Below are 27,370 nucleotides of genomic sequence, written 5' to 3' on the forward strand. Positions count from 1 at the left end.
AAATTATGTTAAAGCAATAAACTGTGAAAAAAAAATTTACTTTGTAACAAATGCCAGGTGTTACAGAAAGCAGGGAGGATAAAAGTTAAAAGCAAGCCTATTGTCTAGACAAATCTAATCCAGGAAAAACTGTTGTCACAAAATTAAGCTCTTCTATTTTGAAAAAAATGGTGATTCAGTGAACATTTCATTTAGTATCCCTCGATTTTTTTTATTAGAAAAATTGCTCTCAAAGTGTTCTATTTCTATTATTTCTGTTACATGATAGGATGAGTTTGTAACAGAACTTAACCTTTTCCTTGGTAATCTTTCTGTCTGTACTTGTTTACTTAAGGATAAATATATTTTAGAAACTACCAACTTGATAGAAAAAACAGCACATGGAAATCAGACTGACAAAGCAGAAATTTCACATCAGGATGCCCTAGCAGAAAATGAGGAATCACACAGTGCTGACAAGCCATTTATTTTAAAATCTTGGGAAGAAAGATATGAAAGAATGTGGGTTGAAACTGAGAAAAGGGAATTGAAATCAAATTTTAAAAACATTACAGCAGAGCTGAAGCAGCTGTTTGGTGAAATTAATGAAACTGGGAAAACTACTTCCCTTGTGAAAGAAATACCTGAAGATGGCTTCAGTGAAGAGTTGAAGAGCTTTTGTGTTGTCTCATCTCATGCAACAGAATCAAGTAATAAGTTAGAAAGTAAAGGTCAATTTGGAGATATTAAACTTACACTGGGTGAAAAAGTACCCAAACTGGAAATTGTAGTTCCGAATCCTGGTGTCTCTCCTGATCAAAGTAACTTAAATACAAACCTGGAAGATAGCTGGAGTGCAGATGGAGAAGATGGCACAAACAATACAGCTAATAAAAAGGCACCTCTAGCAAAAGGAGAGGAAAAGAAAATGCCTGCTGTGGAAATGGAAGAGAATGAAAATGGAAGTAGTAGAAATGTAGGGGAAAGTCCTGGCTACACCTCGAAACATAGCTTAAAAAGTATTTTGGATGATGCTTCTACTATTCTTCCTAAAATAAGACCTGTTTCTACAAGTAATGAAAATGCACTTTTTGTAACAGAAAGGAAAACTGGAAAAGACTCTGGGTTTAATGATGATGTTCCCAGGTACTGCCTTATCAACAAGAATAAGATAGGAGAAACAGAAACTGAAAGTCTTTTTGCACATGCTCAGCAATCAGGTAGCATGCTGGAAAGGAATCTTGATGAAGAACTAAAACAAGATATGGAAAGATTTAAGAGTAAGGTAGGAATGCTACAAATAGTATTCCTGGCTTTGGAAAAGGAGAAGGTACAGCTCCAAAAAGAGGTAGAAGTTCCTTCCCCTGCTACTCCATATTCTTGAGTCTTTCTCCATATCTATGGTCCTGTTCACTATAGCTATTCATCATTAAGGGAAGACACTCTCTACAAATTGGTCTTTGTTTTAATAGACATACCTTATTTATGAATTAAGAGAGCACTGGAGAGTTGTCCTTATTTTCTGAAAATGTGGAATATATTGTGGTTCCAGTTTAACAGTAGGTGGCACTCAGTTCCAGTGTAAGTAGTTATCACTTCATTGCTATAAAAAGAAATGCGGACAATTACATCAGTTCAGATTCCAAATCAAAGAATGAAAATAGCTTCTGAACAGGGTCTTGACTCATCTCTTAATTTGCTGTGATTTCTGCATGGTGTGTCTTCGTTACACTTTACTAAAATTCATGTTTGCTGTGAAACCCTTTCTGCTTGTGAGTTTGGGATCTTTTAATTTTTTCCTATCATTAAGGAAGCAGTAGCCCAGCCAACTTCTACTTGATTTTCATGTGTTTTTATAACTAACATTGTGTAGTCCTGACTTTTTTTCATCAGTAGTGCTTTCACTTTTTTGTCATTCACGTTTTAAGAAATGCTGTTGTTTTCTCTCTAAGGGCTATCTTTTTATGTCTTTAATCATGACTTAATTCAAAGTACTTTAAATGACTTAATACGCTTTGTAGTGCGATTTTGTGAATATGCTTCTCTATGTGAATTGAAAAAAAAAAAATAATTAATTTTACATTATTTCACTCTGAAATGAGTGAAAATTATTGGATGTCATATTTCTGTCTCCTAGAAATACTAAAAGATACCTGAAACTTGAACTTTCTTTTTGTAGGTTGAGAAGGAAAAAAGCAAACAAAGAGGTTTCAAAATGCAGGCAGTGGCAAAACAAGATGATCTTGACAAATTAAATACACCATCAAGTGATGTTGCTAATCAGCAAATGAAACAAAAGGTGACCCTAAGGATGAGTGACCATTTGAAAACGGAGAATGAAAACAGTAGAGAAGAAAAACACAAAAAAAACTTTTCATCTGAGGAGAGATCAAAGGAGATTAAAATGCCATTGAAAGGGTAAACCAAGGAAATAATTATCAAATCATATTTGTTGTACTATAAAGGTATCTTTTTGATCGTAGTAGAGATGTAGGATTTAGATTTTCTAATATTGTAGTAGCTGAAGTAGTTTTCTTAGTGCTGGAAGCCATACTGAGTTGTCCACTGCTCCTCAAACATTTAAGGAAAGAAAAAAAAAATTAAAAAAAAAAAAAAGTCATAATGAAGGCTCAAATTTATTGTCTGCTTTAGAAAAAGAAAAAGACGGGGGGGGGGGGAAGGCAAAATCAACTTCCCATGTATTTCCTTGCCTATAGTGTGGCAAAATGTGTCTTCAAAATCAAAGCTGAACACTGGAAAAAAAGTTATTTTGTAGGAATTGGCCATCCAGAAAAGAAAAGTAGCAACTGGGAGTTTACTTTTTCTCCCTTTTCTAGGTGATTTTAGTAAACTCCATGCAGTTGGTGTTTTCTTTTTTATCAATTTCAGAGGCTCTTTGTCAAGAAAAGGGAAAAGATGGCATTACCAAAGCAGCCTCTCTAACATTCGGAGAAGGAACAAATATTTTTATGTAACCATAAACATGTTTGTTCCTGTCTGTCAAAAAAAATCTGCTCTAGATATTTCTTTTAATGGTCATATTAGATGTGTTCCAGCTTACCTGACTCTAGCCCATATTCTGCATTTCTCCTCATTCCTAGGGGAAGATTTTTAAAATATTTTAATATCTTCCACAGTCTTTGGGGTCAAATTTGTGTTTTATCATAGATATTTTTGTCTTCATTGTTTCTGGGTTTCATCTTAATTACGTCTGTTTCACAGAAGATACTTCACAGAAATATTTTCTGTGAAACTACTCAGTTGGTGATTATATTTTTTTTCCCTCTTTAATGTAGTAAATTTGCAAAGAAAAATAGAAGACAGACTTCAAAGCAGAAGGCGAATAAGCAGATGAGCTCTTCCAGTGAGAATGCTTTTCCAGCACTGGATGATAGCACTTTCACTGAAACATCTCAAGATGAAGAAAGGTACTGAATATAAGAAGTGGTATAAATAAAACTTACCTAGTGATAAAAAATGACCTTAAAGCTAAAGGTAAGTTTTGTAAACCTGACATGTACCATGATTCTTATTCTTTCATGTGACCATAGTACCTGATGCCCTTTCTGTTCAAAAACATCTCTATTTTGCTTATAGTGCTTTGAACATATCAGCCAAGTTAGTGATAAATCAGGTCAAATGTGCACAAATTCTGAATAATTACCTGACTCTGTGTACATATGTAAGTATAATCTTTTGTAATTTTTTAAAAAGGGAGAAGAAATACTTAGAGTAAAGTTATTCTTTCACTGCAGGCATCTCAGGTTTTTTTCTGTCTTTTTTTCCCTACCTCTGCCGTATCCCTCCTGACTTCTTGTCTCCCTACCCCCAAAAAGCTTAGTTGTATGGGAGTCAAAGTGAGAAACAGAAGCAGGTAATGCTGTACAAGTACTGTTAAGCAATAGCTAAAACATTTGTATGTTACCAAAACAGCTTTGGTCAGAAGCTTAACACACAGCACTGCATTGCTGCTATGAAGAAAATAAACTTCATACTGGCAAGACCCAGTACACTAGAGAATCCAGAATTATTTGACCTGAATGAGAAGGATTTTCAATACTGAAGAGAGCTAAACCTCTAGTATTAAACAGGGAATGCACGTAACTGGCTATACATGTGCATATCTGTAGCTGTAAGATTCCTGTCACTTTGAGTGAAGTGCAGAGAACAGTTATTTCAACTGTTTGCTTCATATCTTATGGAAAAAATAGCCTTCCAATAGACATGAGTACAAAGGGTTTTTTCTGTCTCCAACTATGTCTAGCTAAGTTCTTAAATTAAATTTTAGTTTAATTCACCTCTACCATAAGCATTCCAGTACTGACATACATTTCTGTTTTCCAGACCTGCAACAAAAACACAAAGTGAGAAGAACAAGGTACTGTAAAATTAGCTTCTTGATAAATAGCTTGTATCAGCATTTAGTCTCTTAGATGATCACTACATAAATGCTGTTCCCATCCAGATGCAAAAATGGCAACTAGTATGCAGCTTTATTCTATTAGAGTCAGATCTATGGGCTGTGAATGACAGAATCAGTCATTCCTACATTTGTAGTGATCTGCATTACTACACAGCTGTAAACAGAAAATACTTATTCTTTGTAGGTCAGCATACAGATGGATGTAGGTGATGATGATTCAACTCGCTCATCCACTGCAGCTTCAGAGGATGTTGAATTACCAACTTCAAGCTACAAAGAGGCTATGTTGCTGTTGGAACAGCTTAGTGTGGATCATGCAGGTATGTTTTCAATTCATTTGTTCTTCAGCTGTTACAAGTTCCTTCCTAAAATATGATTTCTTTGTATGCCCGATTAGGTGTTTCAGTGTTTCAGATCTAGGTGTTTCAGTCTAATTTTTCTTCATAATAAGAGACCTCCCTCAAGAGAGGTCAAGTGATTTAACCAAAGCTTGGATGTCTGCCTGTGTTGTCAGCAAACATGCCTTACTTCAGCACTGGTTCTCTGTCTAGTCAGAGCTGGAGAAGCAGGTTCTCGTAGAGTCCAGTTCAGCTCCTTTTAATGCAGCCATCAGAATGTAGCCCCTCAAGAGCTAATGACAAATAGTGCTGCAAATTAAGCACTTTGCTTAAGTATACATATGTATGGGTAGATGTAGACATATATAGAGAGATATAAAATCAGCTGATTTAGGATGCTTGCAGTTATACACATACCATTATATAAACACGAACACCATTTACTGTGTTTATTAAACCAGGCTAAAATTTTGTTAGGCAAGGGATAGCCTTGGCTAAAGGCCCAACTGCCAGCCAGCTGCTCTCCTTCTGACCCTCCTCAGCAGCACAAAATATGACAAAAAAAGCTTGAGAATCAATCCCAAGGCAGGGCTATCACTTAACAGTTACTGTCACAGGCAAAACAGACTCCACTTGGGGAAACTCAAATTAACTGTTACCAATTAAGATAAATTTGGCTGGGGAAGCAAAGAAAAAAATTGAAAGAACACCCCACTCCCAGTACCTTGACAGCCCCACCCAACACAGCAAAACATTAAATATTTTATACATTGGAAAGTGTTTGTGCAGATGTCTAGCTTTGTGTCGTTTCTCTCTCAAAATAGGTTCTGCTATTTTGTCAAAAATTCAAGACATAATTCTTAAATATGAACAGATAATAGAACGTGAAAAAAATCGGTATGCAGCTGTCTGTCGGAAAGTGAGGAAATTGGAAAGCAAAAAGGAGGAGTCACAATTAAAAGCAGAAGAGACACAAGATTTGAAATCCATGTTGGCTCCCCAGGAAGCGGAATGGAAGAATGATATCCAAAGCCTAAAGTATGTAAGCTTCTGTTCTGATGTGTTATCTTGTCAGTTTTCAAGTTCCAAAAGATGCTGATGGTACAGGCAATAGGATGACAAGTTTCTGGTCTTTTGGGTTGTAATCCCATGGGCTGGTTATGCTTTAAAGGACATAAAGGTGAGGTGTTTATTTGCAAGGTTGAATTTGAGTTTGCCCCTTGCTCACTATTCTTCTCACACCTGGGCAGTGTGAGGTTTTTAATCACTGTACACATCACTTCAAGCAAGAGAAGCCAGCAGGCACTGTTCAGCAAGGACAAATGCAGAGCTGTGCACTTGGGAGGGAAGTTGACCAATGTGATGACGTACCATGAGGTGACGTGGCTGGGGAGCTTGCTGAGAAGGCCCTGGTGGTCTTAACAGAGAACAAGCTCAACATGAGCCAGCATGAGCTGGCAGATGGAAAGGCCAAACAGCACTGTGGGCTGTGCTAAGAGCAGCAGAGCAGGAGTTTGTGTGAGTGAGCATCCACCCCTGTGCCTAGAGCACAGAGTCCAATTCTTGGCTTCCAAGTACAAGAGATATCTTAATCAGTTTGTGTAAGTTCAACAGAGAGCTACCCATCTGTTCAGGGAGCAGGAGCACCAGCCTGGCCAAGAGAGTTGAGGGAACTGAGCTTCCAGAAGTTGTGCCTCTCCCTGTGTGGAAGAGCATTAGGAGGAAGAAAAAGTCAGTCCCATCTTGGCCTGGATAGGACTCCAGCCTTTTTTGCAAAATTCATAAATATCTGATGGTTAAAAAGAATTAATATTTTTGCTTTAAGTAAATTCTAAAAGCAATGTTAACTTTGTGCTTATAAAAGCTATACTTTTTGTGAAATTACACTAAAAACTGTTCATAAAGGTTTTTCCTTGACATATAAACCATTCAAATCCAAGTGTTACAGCCAACCTTTCAAATACTTTACTAGTGGCTGCTATTACTTGTTTTTCAGAATTTCTAAAGCAGAATTTCAATTGGCAGCTCTTTCCTTATGTTAATACTTGATTTTATTGATTTTTTTTCTTGCTGACCATTTGCAGGAATATCAGAAAAAATACACAAAATAATTATGAAATTCAAAACTGCTTTCTTGTTTGGCTACTGTGGATACACAATGCTCCATTTATACCATGATTATGGTTATTGCTGATGTTTCAATTACTGCAGAACTTGACATTCCCTAAGGCTTTCATTTTAAATCAGCTTCAAAATTGCATTGCTGTTTCTCCCAGATGTAGATCCATTGGAGTTTATTACTATTTTTAATCATACTCATCTTAAACCCCATGCCTTTCTAAATCTGTTTTCATTTGAACACTGCCCTCATACCTGAGTGAATAGAATCTGCTTGCTCTTCCTATGGTCAGCAGTTGTTTAAGCTTGTAGGAGACTTGTAAAAGAAGTATTTGGTCTGTCATAATAAAAGTTTATGATGCTTTGATGTGATAAGGCAACAAACTCCTTTCAATCAAATGTCTGTATTATGAAGATGATTTTTTTAAAAACATGACAAAAATGTGCATACTGCTGCATACTTACCTATGTAAACTTACTTGAAAATAAATGATAAATCACTCAATGGCTTATTTCCATATCATCTACAACTGCTACCATGGATAATGGAATGAAGCTAGAATTCTTTAAGAAGTTAAATATTATATTGAAATCTTAAATTGCTAAAGATTTATGTGTTGACTTGTCTATGCAAGTTCACCATGTGGAATATTACCTTTGACATAATTGCTTTAGTTTCTCAAATATTCTGTTAAATCCCAGGTTAGCATTGAAACAAGAAGAGGAAAAGAGGCTCAGAGCAGAATCACTGTATGGGAAAACAAGAGAAAAACTCAGAAGGAAGGAAGATGAATATTGTAAAGAGCTGGAGGAGAAACAACAACTTGAGTTACACTCAAGCAATTTAGAAATGGAGTTAATAACACTGAGAAATCACTTGAAACAGGTATATTAAATAGTGAGTTAAATATTTGTCTTCTTGCTTTCTGCTACTTTTTAGTCGGCATTGTATTCCAATGTGCCAAAAGAAGGTACTTTGTTCATGGAAGAGGCGTTGGATATTGCCAGATTTTGAGGACATTTGAGAATAGTTGGTTCAATGCAAGTTCATGATTCCTTTTCTCCTTTATCAAAATACAGGTTTCATATGCATTTCAGGCAAAGCCTGACTTTGAATTAATTTTCTGAATGCATACAAAACATTCTGGATTTCTTCTTAATTTTTCAGGAAACAATGAAAATGTATTCTTTATAGATCCATACCATAAATGTGCGGAAGCAAAAATATTTGTGAGAGTACAAACGTGAATGGGAAGATTTTTCTCAAGAAGCAAGTGGTTTAATTGTATTATTGCAGGTTGAGGAAGAGCGTGATGAAACACAGAGACAGCTCTCTCGGGAAAAGAGTGCCAGAGCCCTGCAAGAAGGAATTTTGAACCACCACCTTCAGAGACAAAAGGATCTAGAAGAAGAAACAAGGAGGACTATAGGAAAGAATTCGGAGGTAAGCAGATTGTTTTCTGATAAATGAAATGTCTCCACGTTGGTTCTGAAGTTTGTAATAAATCTCACAGAATTCTTTCTCTGCTTCTTGGTGGGTTGTTTACAGTTTACCATTATAACTTAGCTGTGTAAATATGTTTTCTGTTTTCCCTTGTATCTTTGAAAGTTCTGGAAAGCAGCATGAGTCCTGTATGTCCCCAAATTGCATGTGCAAGTAGAAAACTAATCAAAGACACCATTTATGCTGTTTCTTGAACTATAATTTTTTCATTTGAAAGACATTATGCTACCAATTCTTAAGATTTCTAGCAACAAAACACATAGCAACCTTCATCAACGTTGATCAGGAAGAAACTTGTTTGACACACACACTTCCTTTTCCCAGTTCTGGTTGGTTTAATTCCTTATTCCCTTTTCAAACATACTTCAAGTGTGCCTTTCATCTCCACCTCCATATACTAACATCTTATGAAGGAATATCTGCAACAAATTAAAATCTCCAGAGGGATTAGAATAATTGGAGGAGAAAAATCAATCATAAATACTCTTTATATATTTTTTTTTTAAAGTCTTATAGAGAGTTTATTGAATTTACAAGAGCATGCATTGCATGGAAGAATTACTTTTCTTGTCTGTCCTTTCCAATAACTGAGGTGAATAAGTTTGTGTGGAAAGCATATAGATAATAAAAAATAAACTATTAAATACTGAGCTGTATAGCTAACTGTCAGTAATACAAAAGGTTAAGTATTCAGAAGACATTTGAGAAAGAAAATATGCTTGTTAGCCTTTTTTTAACAGATTTGTAATACACCTAATTTAACTTTAGAGGCAATGTTTTAAAGGGGTTCACATACAAGAAAACACTGTCTTTTTAGAATCTTTCTATGTTAGACATTCCAAATTATTTTCTTACTTGGTTATTTGTTAGCTGATTTAACGGGTAAATCAAGGCTTTGTGTATTTGGGGTGTTACTCTTCCTTTGTGTGCTTACATGTTACATGTGCAAGTTACTTACTACCTGAAATTTCACTCTTGTCTTTGAAGTCATGGTGCAGTATCGGAAATGTTAAAATGCAGTTTAATGCAGAAGTGGTTTTGTAGGTTAATTTCCCAACTGACTGTTGATTCATGTTCCATCTTCATTCAGGAATCTGCAACTGAGAGAGAAAAGGATCTGTTGTACAAAAATCAATTACTACACGATGAGATGGCTATGCTAAGACTAGAACTTGATCAAGTAAGACTTAGGCACCAGGAGGAAGAAGGGAAATACTTAGAGGAAAATGAGAGCTTGAAGGAAAAAAATGAAGACCTCAGAAAGGAACTTAAATTGAATGAGGAAGCCTTAACGCAAACAGCTTTTCAGTACAATGCACAACTGAATTTACTGAAGACAGAATCTGCAGTGCTAACTTCCAAGCTTGAGCAGACCAAAGAAACCAAGGACAGACTAGAGACAGAAATGGAATCGTTTCGTTCCCGCCTGAACACTGCTGTTCAGGAACTGGAACGTCATCAGTCCTCAAAAGGTGATGTTGAGCGAACGTTTCAGAGAGAGCGGGATGAATGGCTTCGCTTGCAAGACAAGCTCCATCATGACCTCTCTGCTGTGCAAGAAACCAACAAGAGCTTGTCTCAGCAGCTGAGTACAGCCGAAAGCAGGGCTAATAGTCTAGAAAATGAGCTTCACGAGTTGAAAAATACCCTCAGAGAAAAAACACTGCTTTTAGAAATGACACAAAAAGAGTTAAGTCAAGCCCAGTGTCAAGCAAAGGAAAGCGATCGTGCTCGACAACTTGAGAAAGATCAAGTAAGCAAGTTTATAATAAAACAAGAATCCATGCAGGAGCGATTGGCACAGCTCCAGAGCGAAAACCTTTTACTCCACCAGCACCTGGAAGATGTGCAGAACAAGGGGATCCTCAAAGAAAAAGTAGTGAGTGATGTGCAGGACAGGTTTAATGACATTTTCAACAAACTCAGAGCTGACACGGAAAAGCAAGTGTACCTTGTGGAAGAGAGAAACAAGGAATTAAGTGCCAAGTGTTCTGATTTGAGAGAACAAGTCTTTAAATATGAGACTGACAAAGTAGAAAGAGAGGTAAAGAAAACACTATTAGCAGTGTGTAAGACATAGTAGTGTCTCACTGTTAATTTATTTATGTGTCTTGGGGCTTCTGAGGGGCTTACCTTTTTTACCTCAAAAAGTTATTTTTAGACAATGACCTAAGCTTTCTCTTCTGTGTTTTATGATGTGTAGCATTTTCATTTGTTCATTCTTGGTGGCTCTGTGAGAGCCTAATTAAGAGGACAGAAAACGTACTAGGACATCAGTTAAACTGTCTTTTGCAAATTCATACCCAAGTATGAAACACGCTCCTATGCAGAGCACTAACATAAGTTTTTGTTGCTCCAACATGCATGAGCCAAGTTTGGTCCCATTTTTGTGTGTAGATGGCTTTTATCAAGAAAAAAGGTGGAAGAGAATAAAAACAGGGGTAGGAAGAGAAATAGGTAGACAGTTGAAAAAGCTATTGGTAATGGCAGGGTGCACTGTAGTATCTGTTCTTAGGAGCAGGAGCGCTTCCTGCCAGTACCAGGTGGGGCACTGATTTCACAGTTGCCTTACCCATTTTGTTAATCTTCTTTCACTTTTTGTAAAAAAAGAACCAGTCACATCGAGTATTTAGCCTGTCTGGTATAAGGTTTGTCTCCCCTAATGCTTTGAGTTGTGCATTAATATTACATTTCCTTCTTCATATCAAATCCAGAATCGCTGAGTCAGGTAATTATCTGTATGTGTCAGATAAACCACCATATTCTTCATTTGTCACTTTCTTTAAAGAGAAGGAGAGGAAGAACCCCAGCAGTGCTGTCGATCCTGTTAAACTGTGACTCCCTTTGTGTTCTTGCTACCCAAGAAACAGGTTCTTAAGATGGAGGGAGGGACAAAATATCCAGATGTTTGAAACTTCGTTTGTCAGTATGGAGGCAGTTGTTACTCTAAAATGAACTCTGCAAGAGGATGTGATTCAGTATATACTTGAAGTAAATCTCAGAAGAGCTTTCAGCTCTATATATTCATTTAATTACATTTGTGTAATGAAGAAATATCTGCAGTCATACTATGGCTCTCACATCACAAAAGATTTATTTGAATTTCCTTAGGGAAAAAAATATTCTTTAAGAAGAATAATACTTAAGCCATTTTTGTGTATTAGGGAACAGTAGTCCTCATGAACAGCTGTTGGAAGTCTGGAGGTGCTCAGCTGATAAAGATGAAAGAGAGTTCATCATATGTGCAGATACCTGCTGAGGGCAGACAAAATTTCATCCCTTTTGAATTGAATCCCAAGACAGCTCTAATTACATGAATAAGTTGAAGTAAAGGCATATGTCATATTCTTACAACTTTCTTCATACTCATTTAACTGTTTCATTAGGGTATGGTCAGACAGCTGCAGCAGGAGCTTGCTGATGCTCTGAAGAAGCAATCCATGTCAGAAGCTTCTCTTGAAGTTACTACACGGTACCGCAGGGACCTGGAGGAGGACAAGTTGTCCTTGCAAAAGGAATTGGAGAAGCTTAAAACCAAGGTACAACACACTGTGCTAAAATCCTAGGAAGAATGAATTTCAACACAATAGATTGGATGTTGTGTGAATGAATTGCCCTGTGTGATAAACTTGGTGTCCATTTCGTTGTCATGAGGACACCATGTTCTTGGTCAAAGATTTGTATTTGCTAAGGTGCTCTGCAAAATCAACTGATGTGTTTATAGCTTCTTATATTTGGTTTGGCCAAGCAGGCTCTCTGATTTCTGAACAGCACTAAGAAATACTGGAGTGCTGCCTTTGAGCTTCTTTCTGGTGCCTTTTCTTCCCCTTACACACACATGCACAGGTAACACGTAATCGTAGAAATGTTTTGGTTGGAAAAGGCCATTAAGAGCAAGTTCAACCATTATCTAGCATTCCCAAGTCCACCACTAAATCATGTTCCTAGGCACCACATGTACATGTCCACCATCTCCAGAGGTAGTGACTCAGGTCCTTCCCTCAGCAGCTAGTTCCAGAGCCTTGCAACCATTTCGGTGATTTTTTTTTTTCCCCCTAATATCCAATTTAGGCTTTTCCTGTAACAACAACTTGTAGCTTTTTTGTCTTGTGCCCTTTTATGTCTTGTTACCTGGGAGAAGAGACAGTCACCCACCTTGCTACAACATACTTTCAGGTAGTTGTAGAGAGCAGTAAAGTCTCCCTTGAACTTTCTTTTCTCCAGGCTAAGCACCACAGTTCCCCTGGTCATTCCTCATAAGACTCATTCTCTAGACACTTCAACAGCTTTGTTGCCCTTCTTTGGGACACACTCCAGCACCTCAGTTCTAGAGAGGGGCTCGAAACTTGAAAAACAGCATTTGAGGTGCAGCCTCACCAGTGCTAAGTACAGTCACTTCCGTAGTCCTGCTGGCCACGCTATTTCTGATAGAAACCAGGATGCTGTTGGCCTCCTTGGCCTCATGGGCACACTACAGGCTTATAATTAGCCAGATGTAATCCAGCACTCCAGGTTCTTTTCTGCCATGCAGTTTTCCAGCCACTCTTCACCAACACTGCAGCATTGCATGGTGTTGTTGTGACTGAAGTAAAGGACCCAACACTTGGCCTTGTTGAATCTCATACAGTTGGCCTAGGCCCATCAGTCCAGCCTGTCCAGGTCCCTCTGTAGAAGTTTCCTTCCCTCAGGCAGATCAACACTCCAGCCCACTTGGTCTCATCTGCAAATGTATTGCTAGTGCACTCAATCCCCTCAACCAGATACTTTATAAAGATAATAAAGACAACAGGGCCCTGGGGAGCAGCACTTGTGCCAAATACATTTAATGCCATTCACCAGAATGTTGCCAGTTTGGAATGCTTTTGTAACTTATTCTGTATGTATATTTATTTATGCCCCCCTCCCCCTTTGGCACTGCTGTAATTTCCCATTGTTAGGTGGCCTTCTGGAAAGTGAATTATAAGGTGAGGTGGGGACCAGTTCTCGCAGCATTCTCTACAAAAACTGTTGGCTTTGTAGTTCTTAATCTCTTTATGAGTAGGCACTCTGAAGTCATGTTAGGAGAAAGATTTAATTCATATTTTCAGTGGAGGAACAAACAAGTGGATATGAACAGTGTCATTGAAAGAATATGAGAGGCAATGTCAGTGCTTTGGACCATGATATATGGAATCAGTGGAGGCACAAAAGAGTCACTGACTCCTCTGTATAAAGTTTAAGTGACTACTGAGGGTTCATACTGTGATTTTATAGTTGCAGGATTTGGAAGAACAGCATATTCAATCTGAACGTTGTGTTCATGACTTGAAGATAGCCTTGGATAATAAGGAGAGGGAACTAAGAGCTTCTTCCCAGGAACTGCAGGACCTCCTTTTGGCATCTTCTGGGACTAATACTACTATAAAACAACTGGAAGAACATGTCCAACGGTAAGAGAGTAACAGAGTAAACCAAGGTGTCTGTAGCTATCTGGGACTGTGTAACCACAGGATATCCTTGTTGCATCACAGCAAGTTAACACACGATTGTAAAGGATGCTTTTAGTTTAGATGATGTTTCACACTGTTCTTTGAGAAATATTGCTCCGGTGGATTTCTGTTATAAGACCTGTGTTTCTTTTTAAGCCTTGAAATAGAAAATGCCAGACTGGAAGCCACAGTCCAGCAACAAAACAACAGGATTGAAGCTCTTCAGGAAGACCTGCAAGCCTCTGTCTCAGTAAGCTGGTCATAAGCTTCTCTTTTTGTGAGCTCTTGAGCCACATTATCGATTGCTGTGGGGTAATGCTAAGATGAGGTTTCCCTGGAGAGCCTGGGGGAGCTCAGTTCCTGTGTTCTACAGAATACAGACTGCTCAGAAAGCAGCTGGGCCATCACCCAGCTTTCTGGTTTTCAGAGTTTTCCCATGGTACTATAGGAAGCCTTATTTAATGCTCTTTAAGCTAAGGAGTTGTTACTAATACAGTGGTGTAACTATTGACTGCTTCACTTCAGTCCTGCCCTCAGATGCTGCTTCAGACCCTTATTACAATATGTATCATTAGTTACAGTCATCAAGGTAACTGGTGGAAATTTCACAGGAGCTATTGATGACAAGCACTTTGTGCCAGAGTCCAGACTGGCATCATAAAATTGGAATGAAACTTGCAGTCCCCAGAGCTTTTGCTGTGCAGAATCGCTTTTCCTTTGGCCTCTCGGTCTGTGTTTTTTTTCATGAAACAGTGCAGAGGAAGGTCTGTGGTATCATTTCCAATGTGAGCCTGGGAATTTCCCACTGCCTCTGTGCAGGGCTTAGTTTTAGCTCAGATAAGGTGCTTTCATCTGAGGCTTGTTTGAAGCAAATCATTTTTGTAACCAGTGAACTAGGGTCCTTGTTACAACTGCAGCTGCTAATGCTGAAGAGATTTTGAAAGAGCAGAGGGAAGGCAGTCAGGATGCTGATCCTTCCCTTTGGTTAATGGGGCATGCTTTTCAAATGCACTGTGAATGGGAAGAGCTTCTGCCTGTTTTCGCTGCAGAGTTTTTTTATCCTGCATGGGGCTGTCCCTGAAGCAAACAGCAGAGATGATGGTTGCAGCCAGTTTGACAATGACATCAAACTAAGGCCACTGTGCTACTTTTTGGTAACGAGGTGTAAACATCAGTCTGCAAAGTCCTATTGTGTCTTCTTGCTTCTTCTAATTCTTCTGTAGGTTCATGACCGCCTGGAAAACTTGATAACAAACATACAGGCAGCACAGGCAGCTGCAGAGGACCAGCACCAGCAGCAGGTACCTGACTGGCTTCTGTGAATGACTGTTTTAGTCTTCATATGTTTTATGTGCAGGTAACTGATGGAAAGATCAGGTGGGCTCTGTAGGCACAGTTTATCCCACAAATTCCTATCTGGTATCATGGCAAGAAACCAGCACTGTTCAGATGTGGGATTAGGGCAAGGCACCCTCCAGGCAAAAGGCTGTAAATATCCTAATTTCCCCTGCTGCTTTGTTTTGTACCTGTGCTGTCGTGTGCAAGATCCTTGTGTTCATCAGCATAATTCATCTGACCACCAGGGGAGAGTGAGCAAGTGGTTGTGTGGTGCTCTCGCTGCCTCCTGGAGTTAAACCATGTCAAAGGATGAAAGGATAGGTGTTGTGTACAGGGAGGAGGTGGGTGGTTGCAAGATGAGAGGAGACTGGACCAAGGACATCCATATTGTCTGTTCTGGTTTGCAACAGCTTGCCCTCGAGAGCAGGTTAAGTTGTGTCGTAAGACCCAGTGTTTCACCTACTCGGTGAGGACACTTGGTAAAGTTGTACAACCCAAGGATTTTCTGATCTAAGCCTTTGTGATAAGGTTTTCATGCCTTTCTGTCCATCAGTAGACACCTATTTGAGTTGGTTTGTTTTGTTGTGGTTTTTCCTTTTTTTCTTACTAAGAGTATCAAGTGCAGTGGCATTCTACATACTTGAATGGAATTGGCAAGTTCTGTTCCACTTCAACATGTCTGCTAGGCAAATATCTTTGCCCCTTTGGGTAGAAGCATAAATAGCATTGCTGATTTGAAAATGGTTTTTTGCTCTCGGGAGGTGTAAAGCCACTACAGAAGCAGTGAGGGTGATTTCTGTGCTGGTCACTGGTGGAATTTTTATATTATAACGTATGCATGATTATGAACTCCAGAGGAACTCCAGAAGAGAGCTCTAGGGTGATTTTGGTTGTGTGTGCATCTCTTGTTATCTCTCCAAGCTGCAGCCTCATCTTGTCACTTCCAGAGTGTTGGTTCTTTCTACCAGCTTCAATTTATGTTCTTGGTTATGTTTTCTGAGATGTGTTTTGCACTCTATATTTAACCTTAATTGTAGATCTTGAGTGCAGAGAGGGTAGGCCTGTTTCCATGGAGGTTACTGCTTTCTGCTGCAGCATTATCTTTTCAGTCAACTTAGTTTTGCAATTTACCACTATTGCTTTCACAGATGCAAAAGCAGAATTTGCTGCCTCTGACATCAAAGGACTTGCACAGCATTTGGGAAGAGCAGTTGAAGTCGAGATCACACCTGGAAGAGCGTGTCACTCAGCTCAACAGGGAAAAGGCAGAACTCTTGGAACAGGTGAGCCCAGGGAATTCTCCAGATGACTACCCAATACCTGGGAGAATGTTGGTCTCCTTTCTGCCAAGCACTTACATATTAGGCTTTTTTGGTTATTTCTGTTATTCAGTCTTGACTAACTTGGGACATAGGGATCATCCAGGAAGCAAATAGAAGCTAGCTGAGTATCTTTGTGTAAATTCCGGGATGGTTCTATTGGGAAGTTCCCAGTGGAGTTTGCTATCAGTTGAGCACATTGAGCAAGGCTGTAGTTTAACAGCTCATTTTTTTGATTCTTCCTGGTCATCTTATGACCTCTTAGTTTCTGGGTGTGTTAAAATGCTTTATTTTTCCAGTGAAATGTATGGAGGCGCTGCTGAATGTTTTCAGAATAGTGGGAGCTTAAAAGCAGTGAAGAAAAAAACACTGAAGGAATTCAGTGGCAAGTGAACTAGTGCTTGGGAAACAAGAAATGGTTACCAGTTTCCCAGGGGCAGTCTTTCCCTTTTTTTTCCTGTTCTGTAGAGGAAATATCTAAATACAAAAAAAAATTACACCAGCTGCTAGCTCTTCTCTGGTTTCTCTGAGAAAATACTGAGAGGAAGAGCAACATGTGAACCAGTAAATACCCTCAAAGAAGGGGTGGAGGTGCTGGTTCCTGAAGATCCCCTGAAAGCTTTAGAGAGATCTGTTTTCTCCCATGATGTGCATACCTATGACATCCCTGCTATGAGCAGAGGGGCTGCCAAAGTGTTCCCCAGCATCTCTTTCACCCTTTTGCCTTTGCTTCAGTGGGGGCACCTGTTTCTGTTGTTAGATGTCAGCCTGTCTGATGGGAAATCTGAAGTGATGGAACTATTCTCAGCAGCTCTGTCCCTTGGCTTTCTGTGGAACTTGGCTAACAGCTAGAGCCATACTGCAGCCTCTCTGTGGAGAATGCCAGCTGCACGTACTGCATGGTGATGCTGCTCTGATGCTGTGTGTGTCACATGTGTCTTTTCTATTTTTCAAGTGTGAGAGTGAAAGAAAGAAAGTGAAGAAACTGGTCGAGCTGAAACGCCCAGTTGAACTGCGACTGGACCAGGAAATGGAAAGAAATATTGAGCTGCAGAAAGACTGTAAGAGGTAAGGCTTTTTGGTATCCCTGAGTGCAAGTCAAACTCTATTGAGCTTCAATGTAAAAATAGGTGTACATAACTGTGAATATAGTCAAGCCTCATGTTAGCCCTTGCAAGGCCCTTCTGCACATGAGGTTTATAGTTCTGAAGAGCTGCCAAAAGACTGAAGTGCAGGGTGTCCTGCAGATCTCCTGGGAGGGAAGTCTGAATCCCCTTTTTGGGTGACATTTGGACTCTGCAAGTGATTTATGGCATAGCAATGCTGGATTTTCTCAGAAAGCACATTGAAGATGAAGCAAGCTCTGTCTTGGATGTTTACACAAGAGTATGTGAAGAGGGCCGTTTGTCCCTGTGCTTCATTGTTTTCTTGACTCCTTTGGTTGCAGGTTGAAGAGACTTCTGAGCAGAGCTATGAAGAAACTAAGGCTGTATGAGGAGAGAGAATCCCATCTTAATTTACAGGGAGAAATGAAGAACGGGTATTCTGAAATAGTCACTGAAGTTAGTACATTAAGAATGAAGGTGAGCCCTGATTTGTTTGTGGATTTTTAGGTGGTGGTGATTTCTTGGCTGTATTTTGGAACTGATCATCTTTTCTTGATGCTCATTCTACTGCTACAGTCATAGCTGACTGTCACACAGATGTAGTTACCATTCTGGGTAAAAATGAAAACGTGATGTGCAAAGCAGTATTTGCAAGGGCACATCAAGGGCAGGCTGTTTCTATAAAGGAAGGGAGAGCCAAAGAGCAAGGCTGTCACAGTCGATGACCTCAAGAGGCAGGGAACACTCCCACATGCCCTCACCAAGCAGAGCAGGTCCAGTGACAGTAAAGAGGATCAGCCAAGAGTACAGATCACCAGGCCAGTCCACAGGGACAGGCAGATCTTATTATGTCAGCATTTATTATGCTGGTTTTCTCCATTTCTTTTTTTCATAATTGGCAGGACATCTTATTTTAATAGGTACAGAAAAAGATTGTTTCTGGAAGGGGGAAAAGGTGGATAGTGCTGTAGCTGACCATTGCAACATATTGCAAACATATTTTTTGCAAATTTTGGCAAGTAAACTGCAGCTTTGACCTAAGGGAATAAGTCTTCCCCCATCACTGCTCTAAAGGCAGTGTTCTGAGCCACTATTTAAAAATCTTTCTGTGTAATGGAAAAGAAGATTGTGTGGTTCTTGTCATTTCTTTAATGAAGCTTTGACTGTGCTGACATCCAAACATGGTGCATGTTGTTTCTGATGAAACCAGAAAGTGTCTGGGTATGAGTGTGTTTGACTTCCCATAGGCATAAGAGCACCTTGCAAAAAATTAGTCCTAGTGTTTTTCCACCTAGCCCTGTGGGTGAAACACTGCCAGTTTGGTACTTCTTGGTGTGTGACCTACTGCAGAAGAACTGAGAAAGGATGGGAACCTGATCAGTCCTCTCAGACGTGATGTCAAACTCTTCTTATTTTAAAGGAAGAGCCTGGTTTCTTTTGGATTTTAATCCTTAGGCAGCAGATGATAAATGCATTTTCAACTGCCAACCCTTTCCTGATTTTTCACAAATTATCTACTTATAGATTCCTTTGAGTTCTTTATTTGGGGTTTTTTGCCATTTTGTTTTTGCTGTCTACAGGTTGGTGAACTTTCTCAGCAGCTGGAGACAGAGTCTAAAAAATGCATGCAGCTAGAAACACAGAATCAGGATTTGCGAGAAGAGTTGTGCAGCATGCGTGGGAGCCATGAACAACTGGAGAAGAGCAAATGCCAGCTGAAAGAAGAGATGACTAACCTCAAACATCGTTTGGAGAACAACATGGTGGATCACAGCCAAATAGAACAATGTAAAAAAGAGATGGAAGAACGAGCTGGACAAGAAATAAGGCAGATACTACAAGAAGTCAATCTGTTTTTGCAGGTAAGAGAATCTTTCGTGTGTCCGTAGTCCCTATTATACATTTTAGTTGTGGCTGTCATTTTTTACCATTTTGGTGTCTGCTAGTGTTGTAGTTCTGTACAGAGTGCTTAAATGAGTGTGTAGGGTGCCTGCAGTCCCCTGAATCAGAAGCTTGCTCCTGTGTGCAGCTCTTGTGGGGTTCTGCTCTCTGGTCGTTTTCTTCTCACTGTTTGTCCTTGAATGGGTATTGCAACTTGTGGTTGTCCTGGTCAGACATACAGGTCGTCCTGCTTTGTCATTGTACAGGGGAAAGTGCTCAGAAAAGAGGTCCCCTGGGTGGCTGCAGGGAGGGCTGGACATAAGGGATCCTCCTAATGTCTTTGAGGAATCCTTTCCTATGTGCCCTGTCCTGCAGAGACAGCTTTCTTTCATGAGTAGCTGTGATGAATAATAGAACTAAAGGGGGGATTCTTCCTGAATAAAAAGAATATTTAACCTGATAGTTCCAGGGTTCTGCCTTGATTGCTGATGGTAGTGAGGAGGCACAGTTACTTCACTGGGTAAAGCTGAGCCCTGAAATTGAGTATGTGAGAATTCTCTCTTTGTCTTTGTGGAGGCTGAAAGTGCATTGTCTGCTTCAGGCACAGGCAGCCTCCCAGGACCGAATAGAACAAATCCGAGCCAGTCATCATGAGTCCCTCAGGAACCAGCTAAAACACAAAATTAAAGATCTCGAGTGGGAATTGGACAAGATAAAAAATACCCAACAGGACAGTATTTCTCTGAAAGAGTCTACACGTGCAGAAGTGGAAAAGTACAAAGAGCTGTACCTGGAGGAAGTGAAAACTAGAGGATGCCTAGCAAGTAAACTGGAAAGGTAAGTATGTGCTTTTTGGAGTGCTGATTAGATACTGCTTTTTCCTTGTGTTTTTCCTTCAAAAATTCTTCTACATCTGGTCAGCATCATGTGTGTAAGCATAAGGTGACATACTTGTGAGGTAAGTTCCTTAAGATCCTTCACCTTAGAATTGTTCATTTTTCTCTAGTTTTCTAGCCATAATAGCACTGATCATGGAATTAATATGTTGAGGGTTTTTAAATTGGTCTGTGTTTTAATAGCCTTTTTATTAGTCTCTATTAATGTCCCACTCTTTTTCAATGTATGGCTGAAAAGATTAATTTTGTGTCCTTTACTGCTTGAATAAGGACAGGCTTGATGGAGAACACAGTTTGATTCTGTGAAGGGGAAAAAAAAAAAATCCTTATTTTAGCTTCCCTTTTAGCAGCATGTCTGAGGCTTGAGCTTTCCGTGGGAAAGGGAGGGTAGCTCAGGGTTTTTGTTCAGTGATGTAGCTTTTGGAAGAAGCTATGTGAACACATGGCATTCACAGGTTGCTTTGAAGCCCTAATGCTGAGCAGTCCTAAATGTTTCCGATGCTTGCTGCTCATTTCAGGGAGTGGGGCTGCTAAGAAACAGGGTCTCCAAAAAAAGTGCAGATCAAATGCTGTTCTTGTTTCTAACACTCTTAATCCCTTCTACTTTTAGAAGTTGAATAATAGAAACCTGGAGGGTAACTTTGCAAAAGTATAAGTTCCAAAGATAATTCTTTGTATGCTTTTGAATGTTTCAGAGCTAATGAGAAACTAGCAGAAGCCAACGCCAAGCTCCTTCATGAGCGCAATAGAAGAAAATCTTTAATTGCAAGCAGCATTGTCAGTGGAGGTCTGGCTCCTAGCCCAGTTCTATATTCAACTGAACTGGGACATCTTGGCAACAACTTGGCACTGAACAGAAGCTTAAGTTTAGGAGGAAGCTTCCTAAGTACAGCTGGGACTGCATTATCATCAAGAAACAGGGTTGAAGCCTTTGTGGCTAAGGTAAGCATTTTGAAATACTGCCCTCAGCTATTGCTGAAGAGGATCCATAAGCAAGGACGTGCATTCCAGCCTAAAGTTACAATTAATTTGTGGTGCCAAAACATAGGGTCTAATATGCCAAAACAACTCCTCACCAAAACAGGTCACAACTCCTTGTGGTAGGGGTGAAAACTTCTGGTCGTGAGGATTGTGAAATTTTCCAGAGTGCTGAGAGACAAAAAAAAATGCTGAAATATAATAATAATGAACAGTGTAACTACATTCTTTTACAAGAGAAATTGTAATAAAGAAAACCATGGCATTGGGAAATTCCCAGCTAAGCTCTTCATTCAGTTTTATTCTGTAGTATGTAGGACCTATTTACAAGCCTAATTTGTGGCGAATGCAAAATCCCCTCAGACATCTTTGCTCACAGGGACACCTTTTCCTCCTTCCTTGATCTTCATTCTAGCAGTTTCTTCACAAGGAACTTGTTTTAGTACATTAATATTAACAAAGGGATGCTTCAAAACCAGAATGCTTTTAAGGGGATTGCATAACTCTTGCTTTATACTTCAACATGGGACACATACTGTGCCCAGGAGGAATTTGGTTTTGTAGTTCCTGCTCGGTGTTACTACATGAAGAGGTAAAAGTAACTACTCCTCAGGAAGTCTTCACAGCTTTCTTATTTTTCAGCAATGCTGCAACCTCTGCAATACCTCTGGGTGGAGTATGCCCTCCAATGTAGCATTGTGAATGTGTTTTTCAGGTCAAAGGGGTGACATGCCTTGCAAAAAGAATTCAGGAGGCAATTCATACCATACTGTGTTCAGGGGCTGTTCTGCATGGTATCAGCAGAAAGGAGGCAAAAGTCAGGAACCCTCTGGAGAAGTGAAATAAGGAGAAGGCCAGGACAAGGGAACAAGAGAGGGTAGGGAGCAGGGATGAAGTGAGGAAAAGAAGGGATACACTGATAGCAGTCTTAAGTCACTCATTTTTTTCAGGATATGTTCAGTATATTCAGGAAAGCCTTAAAACTGACCTGTTTAGAAGTCCTTCAGAAAAAGAACCAGGGTTCTCTGGAGTGCAGTAGTTTCTAAAGGGCATAAATCTAAGTGGATATTTCACTTAGAACTGCTGGCATAAGTTTCCTCAGCTGGGTGCAGTGTGTCATTAACAGTGAAGCCACACAGCATCTGTGAGGAACTGAAAGTTCAGTATTCCTGAGATGTGCATCTGAAGAAGATTGAATTGGGAATAAGGCTTTCATTTAGGAACCAGCAAAAGGGAAAAACTGAATGTATCCCTCTGCATACAATAATGGGGCGAATCTTGTTCACTTTCCAAATGCAAAATTCCTACATGCAGTCTGTACTGTTATGTTGGCAGAGTCCTGTTCCATCCAGGAGGCAAGTTGGAGCATGAGGAAGGAATTCAAAGATTACAACAGTTTTAGTCTATTTTGAAGCAACTTTGCTGCTTAGTACTCTGCCTGCTCAATACATTACTTAAAGACACAAGAGTTTCTATGGCTCTAAGCCTTTTCTTCACAGTTTAGTTGCAGTTCAGATTCTTCCCAGTAACTCAGCTCCCTTCTACAGAATTGGTCTTGCCTTGAACTTCAAGCAGAGCAGTTCCTTCTTGGCTGGAGGTTACAAATGCTCCTGCCACTAAAGCTCATCATGACAGGAGCTTAAATTGCAGCATCCCTCTAATAGTCCTTGAGCACTTCTTTAGTCACAGTTCTCTGCAGATTTGGTGTTTCTCCCAGTAGCTTCATCAAGGTGAGTAAGGCTACTGGAAGCAGAGGACATGCCATGGGTAAGAGGAGGCTGTTGATGCCAGTTCGGTTGGTGCAAAAGCTTTGAAATAGCTTCAGAGGAGAGGAGCTGAAAATACTTCACGTTCCTGTTATTCAAAAGGCTGGTACGAATTCTTTGTGCAACTGTTGGAAAAAGCAATGGTAAATGAAGCTGCCTGCAAACGAGGAATAATTGCTTCTCTGGCAGATGGATACACTTCCTTTAGACATAGCTGAGGAATTTGGAGTTTCAAGGCTTGATGTCAGTGTGTGTAGCTTCTGTTTAGAAGTTAGCAGTTTGCAAGCTCAGCAAAAAACAAGCATTTTCTTATTAAAAAAAACCAAAAAAATGTGTTCTGCTACAGCATAGCCCTTTCCCCCACCTTATCAAATATACGTGCTACAGAAGTCAATAACCTTGACATGGAGGTGCAAATATATCTGGAAAAATACAGAAAAAGTTCACATTAACACAAATTCACGTACCAGTAAAATCCCCATCATGTGCAAATGTCTTTGGAGTTTTTTGGTTGGCTTTACTTTTATTAGAGCTCCAATAATGAGGAATAAATTACAAGCACTTGAACAGTTCTGTGCCTGTTATTACAAACAGTGACTATAACAACTACCAGTTTGTTATGTTGTGGAAGGAGGTTGGCTGAAATTTGTTTAGTTAGTAGGTCTGGGGTGGCAAGAAGCATGTAGGCATGTATTGCCTGTCCTGTACAGGAGTCAAGAGGTCTTGCTCTACTGACTCCCAGACTGCTCAGGAATTGGCACATCACCATCCAGAACAAAACTCAATCAAGCAGATGAAACACAAATCTGAGTTACTGTTAGTGGTCTGTATGCCATAATTTGGGAACTGTCTGCTGCAAGGAGATTTTGGAACTCGAGTCCTGTTGTTAGGTTAAACAAATGTTAAGCTTAAATCCTAAAATCTGTGCTACAGGCTGGTGACAATGACTGTGTCTTGACATAGAAAATGCTAGTGAACTCTGCTAGCTGTAACCATTGTGATTTAGTGGCTTTATGAAGCCAGTTTCCCTACAGAATGTGAGACAGGGAATGTCTGCTTCTCTCTCAATTTCTGTTCCTCTTCTAGTTTCTTTTTCCATCTGTACTCTTGTATTGTAGCAGTTTTTGTACTGTTAGCTTTTTTACTTGCTTCATTTATGTGTGGGCCATGTTCTTATCTCTCCCTGAAGATCTTTGAACTTAAGACCATTTTTCTTCTTCAGCTCCTTAATCAACAATCTGTTCTCTCTTTTCTCTGCAGCCAGATACATGACAAGGTTTGTAGCCAGTATTATTTAATATTGGGTGGTATTTTAAACTGGAAATGTTTTGTCAATTTATAGCTGCTAGGTTTTGACTAAAACTTACCAATGCATTCACATTTCCCTAGTAGTGCCAATGTTTTGAAATTGTTAGTTTGCCCAAGTGAAGAATGCTGCAGAGCACTTGCATCCTGTAGGCACTTGTAATGTTAAGGCTTCTGTGGTAATTAAGGATCTGTAAGGTGGCAGTGTATGAATTTCACCTGTTAAAGTGGAACTTCTTGAAACCATAGGAGTATGCTTGTTTACCCCTGCTGTCAGTTCTGATATTCAAAAAGTTCTTGGTAGTAACAGTGGTTGTGTCTGGAGTACCAGTACTGTTCTGGAAGTTGAGTTCCTAGACTCTTGAGTATCATCTTGTGGAGTCCCACACAGTGCAACTTTGTGCTCAAGCAGCCTCTGTGGGTAAGCAGTAACTCAGCACTGCTTTCTGAAAAAGAAGTCTTGAGAAGGTGACTGTTGCAAGGGACCCAGTGTGAAGAGACATGCAGTGAGGTGAGAAATGCCTGCTCTGGAGCTGGTTGTGATGCCTTTCCTAGCAGGCTGGTGGGAAGGAGAAGAGTGGAAGCAAGTTATAAGTCCTCAAAGGTGTATTTTGCCTGGCTCTTCAATCCCTTTTCAGAAATAAGTCTGTTGGCCTTATTTCCACCAACTTCTCTTTCCTCAAGCATGGATGAGAATCACAAAGATGTTACTGGAATGAGTAAGAGGAAAACAAGATGGTTTCCTTCTCCTGATCCATTTGCACATGTTGTAGAGGGTCTTCTGGACCTTCTGGTCATTGGGAAGGCTCCATAAACCAAGGAAAGTGGTTTCTTCTAACACTTCAACTACTACCACTTTGCTGAGGATTTCTTCTGTTTTGGGGTTGTCTTTTGGCTTAGGAATCAGTTTTCCTGATTTTTTTTACTACCTGTGTCTTATTTAAAGTGTTAGGGGTCGTCTTCTCCCAGAGATTTTGCTGTTGTTTATATCTACTTGAAAATTATTAGAGCTTCAGGGATCTGGGGGTCCTTTTCTGTTGTTTTTTCAGCTCTATGCTCCCCTCTTCTAGCTGTGAAGGCCCAGACTATTCCAACAAAGTACTACTGGGTGGCTGTCCAGGAGGAGACAATGAATTTTGTTGCAGCTGTCCCTTTAGTCCTGGGGAAAGGGCACTTGCATCCACTTTGCTGGTTTATAGCCCCACTTCTTTGGCCCTGGGAGTTCTGCTCCTTTTGTGAGGAGCTGCAGCTGTTGCTTTCCATGGCCTCTTGAGTACATTGTATATGTTTCAGGGTGCTGGGTTTTGGTTTTGTTTTGGGGTTTTTATGTAGTTCTTTTGTTGGTGGTGGCTTTTTTTTGTTTTTTGTGGTTTTTTTGTTTTTCTTTTGGTGGTTTTTTGTTTTTTGTTTTGTTTTTGTGGTTTGGTTTTTGTTTGTTTTTTTGTTTCCTTGCTGTGATGGGTATTTTTGTAGGTATGTTGCTAGATGAGCATGCAGCTTACTCCTCCAGGTTTCAATACTAAAATGAGAGAAATGCAGAATGGCTGAGGACAAAAGGGGCCTCTGAAGATCATCTAATCCAGCCCTACCTCTGCCAAAAATGGTGTCATTCATAGTAGGTTGCTCAGTATTATGTCCAGCCAGGTTTTGTACATCTCAAAGGATGGCCACTCTCTAGCCTTTTCTGGGCAACTTATTCCAATGTTTAACCACACTTACAATTTAAAAATAAACAAAAATTAAAAATTCCCTATGTTCAAATGAAATTTCCTCTGTTTTGATTTGTGCCCATTCCTCTTGTTCTTTTATTTGGTGCCACTAAAAGTCTGGCTCCATCTTCTTTAGTCACCCCACTAGGTATTTATACACTTAGCTATGGTCCCTCCTGAGCTTTCTCTACTCCAGCAGAGAAACTCTTGCAGGTTTCTCAACCTCTTCAAGTAGCTCACATGGTCCAAGCCCTTCAGCATATTCATGGCCATTGTAAGCCTGGAATCTGAGTGGTATCTATGTTGATATCACTTCGATATGAATCAAATCAGAGGCTTTGGTTATCATGGGGGACTTCAGTCACCGTGCTATATGCTGGGAAGGCCATACAGACAGCCATGCATGGTCCTGGAGGTTCCTCTAGTTTATGGATGGTAACTCTTTGACTCAGGTGGTAGATGAGCCACCTGTTCAATCTATTTATTAATTACCTGGATGAAGGGATAGAGTATACCCTCTCCAAGTTTGCTGATGACACAAAACTGAGAGTAGTGTTTGACTCTCCAGAAAGCTGTGCTGCCTTTCAACATGACCTGGACAGGCTGCAGGGAAACAGGCAGAGAGAAACCTTATGATGTTCAACAAGGGCAAGTGTAGGGTACTGACCTAGGAAGCAATAACCCCATGCATGCATCATAATTATGTTTTATGCTATGGATAAGCCCATAGGTTAAGGGCTGACTTACTGGAAAGCAGCTGTGTGGAAAAAGACTTGGGACTCTTGGTGAAGAGCATGATGACCATGAGCCAGCAATTGCCCTTGTGGCCAAGAAGGCCAATAGCACCCTGGGGTGCATCAAGAAAATTGTAGAAAGCCAGTCGAGGGATGCTGTCCTATCCCTCAGCTCTTCCCTGGTGAGGCCCCATCTGGAGTACTGTGTCCAATCTGAGCTCCCTGCTTCAACTAGGACAGGAAAATGCTGGAGGAGGTACAGCAAAGGGCTACAAAGATGATAGGGGCACTAGGGCAACTCTCATGACTGAGGAGCTTGGGTCTTTTTAGTCTGCAGAAGAGATGCTCTTATCAATATTTATAAATACTTGAAGGGTGGGTGTCAGGAAGATTGGGCTGCTCATTTTTCAGTGGTGCCCATTGACAGGACCAGTGGTAACGGGCACAAACTTGAACAACAGGAAGCTCCATCTGAACATGAGGAGGAACTTCCTTTACTTTGAGGGTG

At 40.0% G+C, this 27,370-nt stretch overlaps 1 protein-coding gene across 1 annotated transcript in view; it reads left to right on the forward strand.

Annotated features, from left to right (window-relative positions):
- ANKRD26 (ankyrin repeat domain 26) overlaps positions 1 to 27,370 on the forward strand; it is a 51,090-nt gene that overhangs the window by 21,482 nt on the left and 2,238 nt on the right. Inside the window, exons 18-36 of the mRNA XM_030467211.1 lie at positions 335 to 1,264; positions 2,159 to 2,397; positions 3,276 to 3,407; positions 4,324 to 4,357; positions 4,587 to 4,722; positions 5,565 to 5,778; positions 7,561 to 7,744; positions 8,156 to 8,302; positions 9,453 to 10,406; positions 11,749 to 11,901; positions 13,616 to 13,791; positions 13,987 to 14,080; positions 15,054 to 15,131; positions 16,317 to 16,451; positions 17,443 to 17,555; positions 17,935 to 18,070; positions 19,174 to 19,455; positions 20,076 to 20,311; positions 21,066 to 21,312. Of these exons, the coding sequence (XP_030323071.1) occupies positions 335 to 1,264; positions 2,159 to 2,397; positions 3,276 to 3,407; positions 4,324 to 4,357; positions 4,587 to 4,722; positions 5,565 to 5,778; positions 7,561 to 7,744; positions 8,156 to 8,302; positions 9,453 to 10,406; positions 11,749 to 11,901; positions 13,616 to 13,791; positions 13,987 to 14,080; positions 15,054 to 15,131; positions 16,317 to 16,451; positions 17,443 to 17,555; positions 17,935 to 18,070; positions 19,174 to 19,455; positions 20,076 to 20,311; positions 21,066 to 21,312 (4,620 nt within the window). The remainder of the gene's footprint in view (positions 1 to 334; positions 1,265 to 2,158; positions 2,398 to 3,275; positions 3,408 to 4,323; positions 4,358 to 4,586; positions 4,723 to 5,564; positions 5,779 to 7,560; positions 7,745 to 8,155; positions 8,303 to 9,452; positions 10,407 to 11,748; positions 11,902 to 13,615; positions 13,792 to 13,986; positions 14,081 to 15,053; positions 15,132 to 16,316; positions 16,452 to 17,442; positions 17,556 to 17,934; positions 18,071 to 19,173; positions 19,456 to 20,075; positions 20,312 to 21,065; positions 21,313 to 27,370) is intronic.

The sequence above is a fragment of the Calypte anna genome, chromosome 1, assembly GCF_003957555.1.
Source record: "Calypte anna isolate BGI_N300 chromosome 1, bCalAnn1_v1.p, whole genome shotgun sequence".
Taxonomy (NCBI): Eukaryota; Metazoa; Chordata; class Aves; order Apodiformes; family Trochilidae; genus Calypte; species Calypte anna.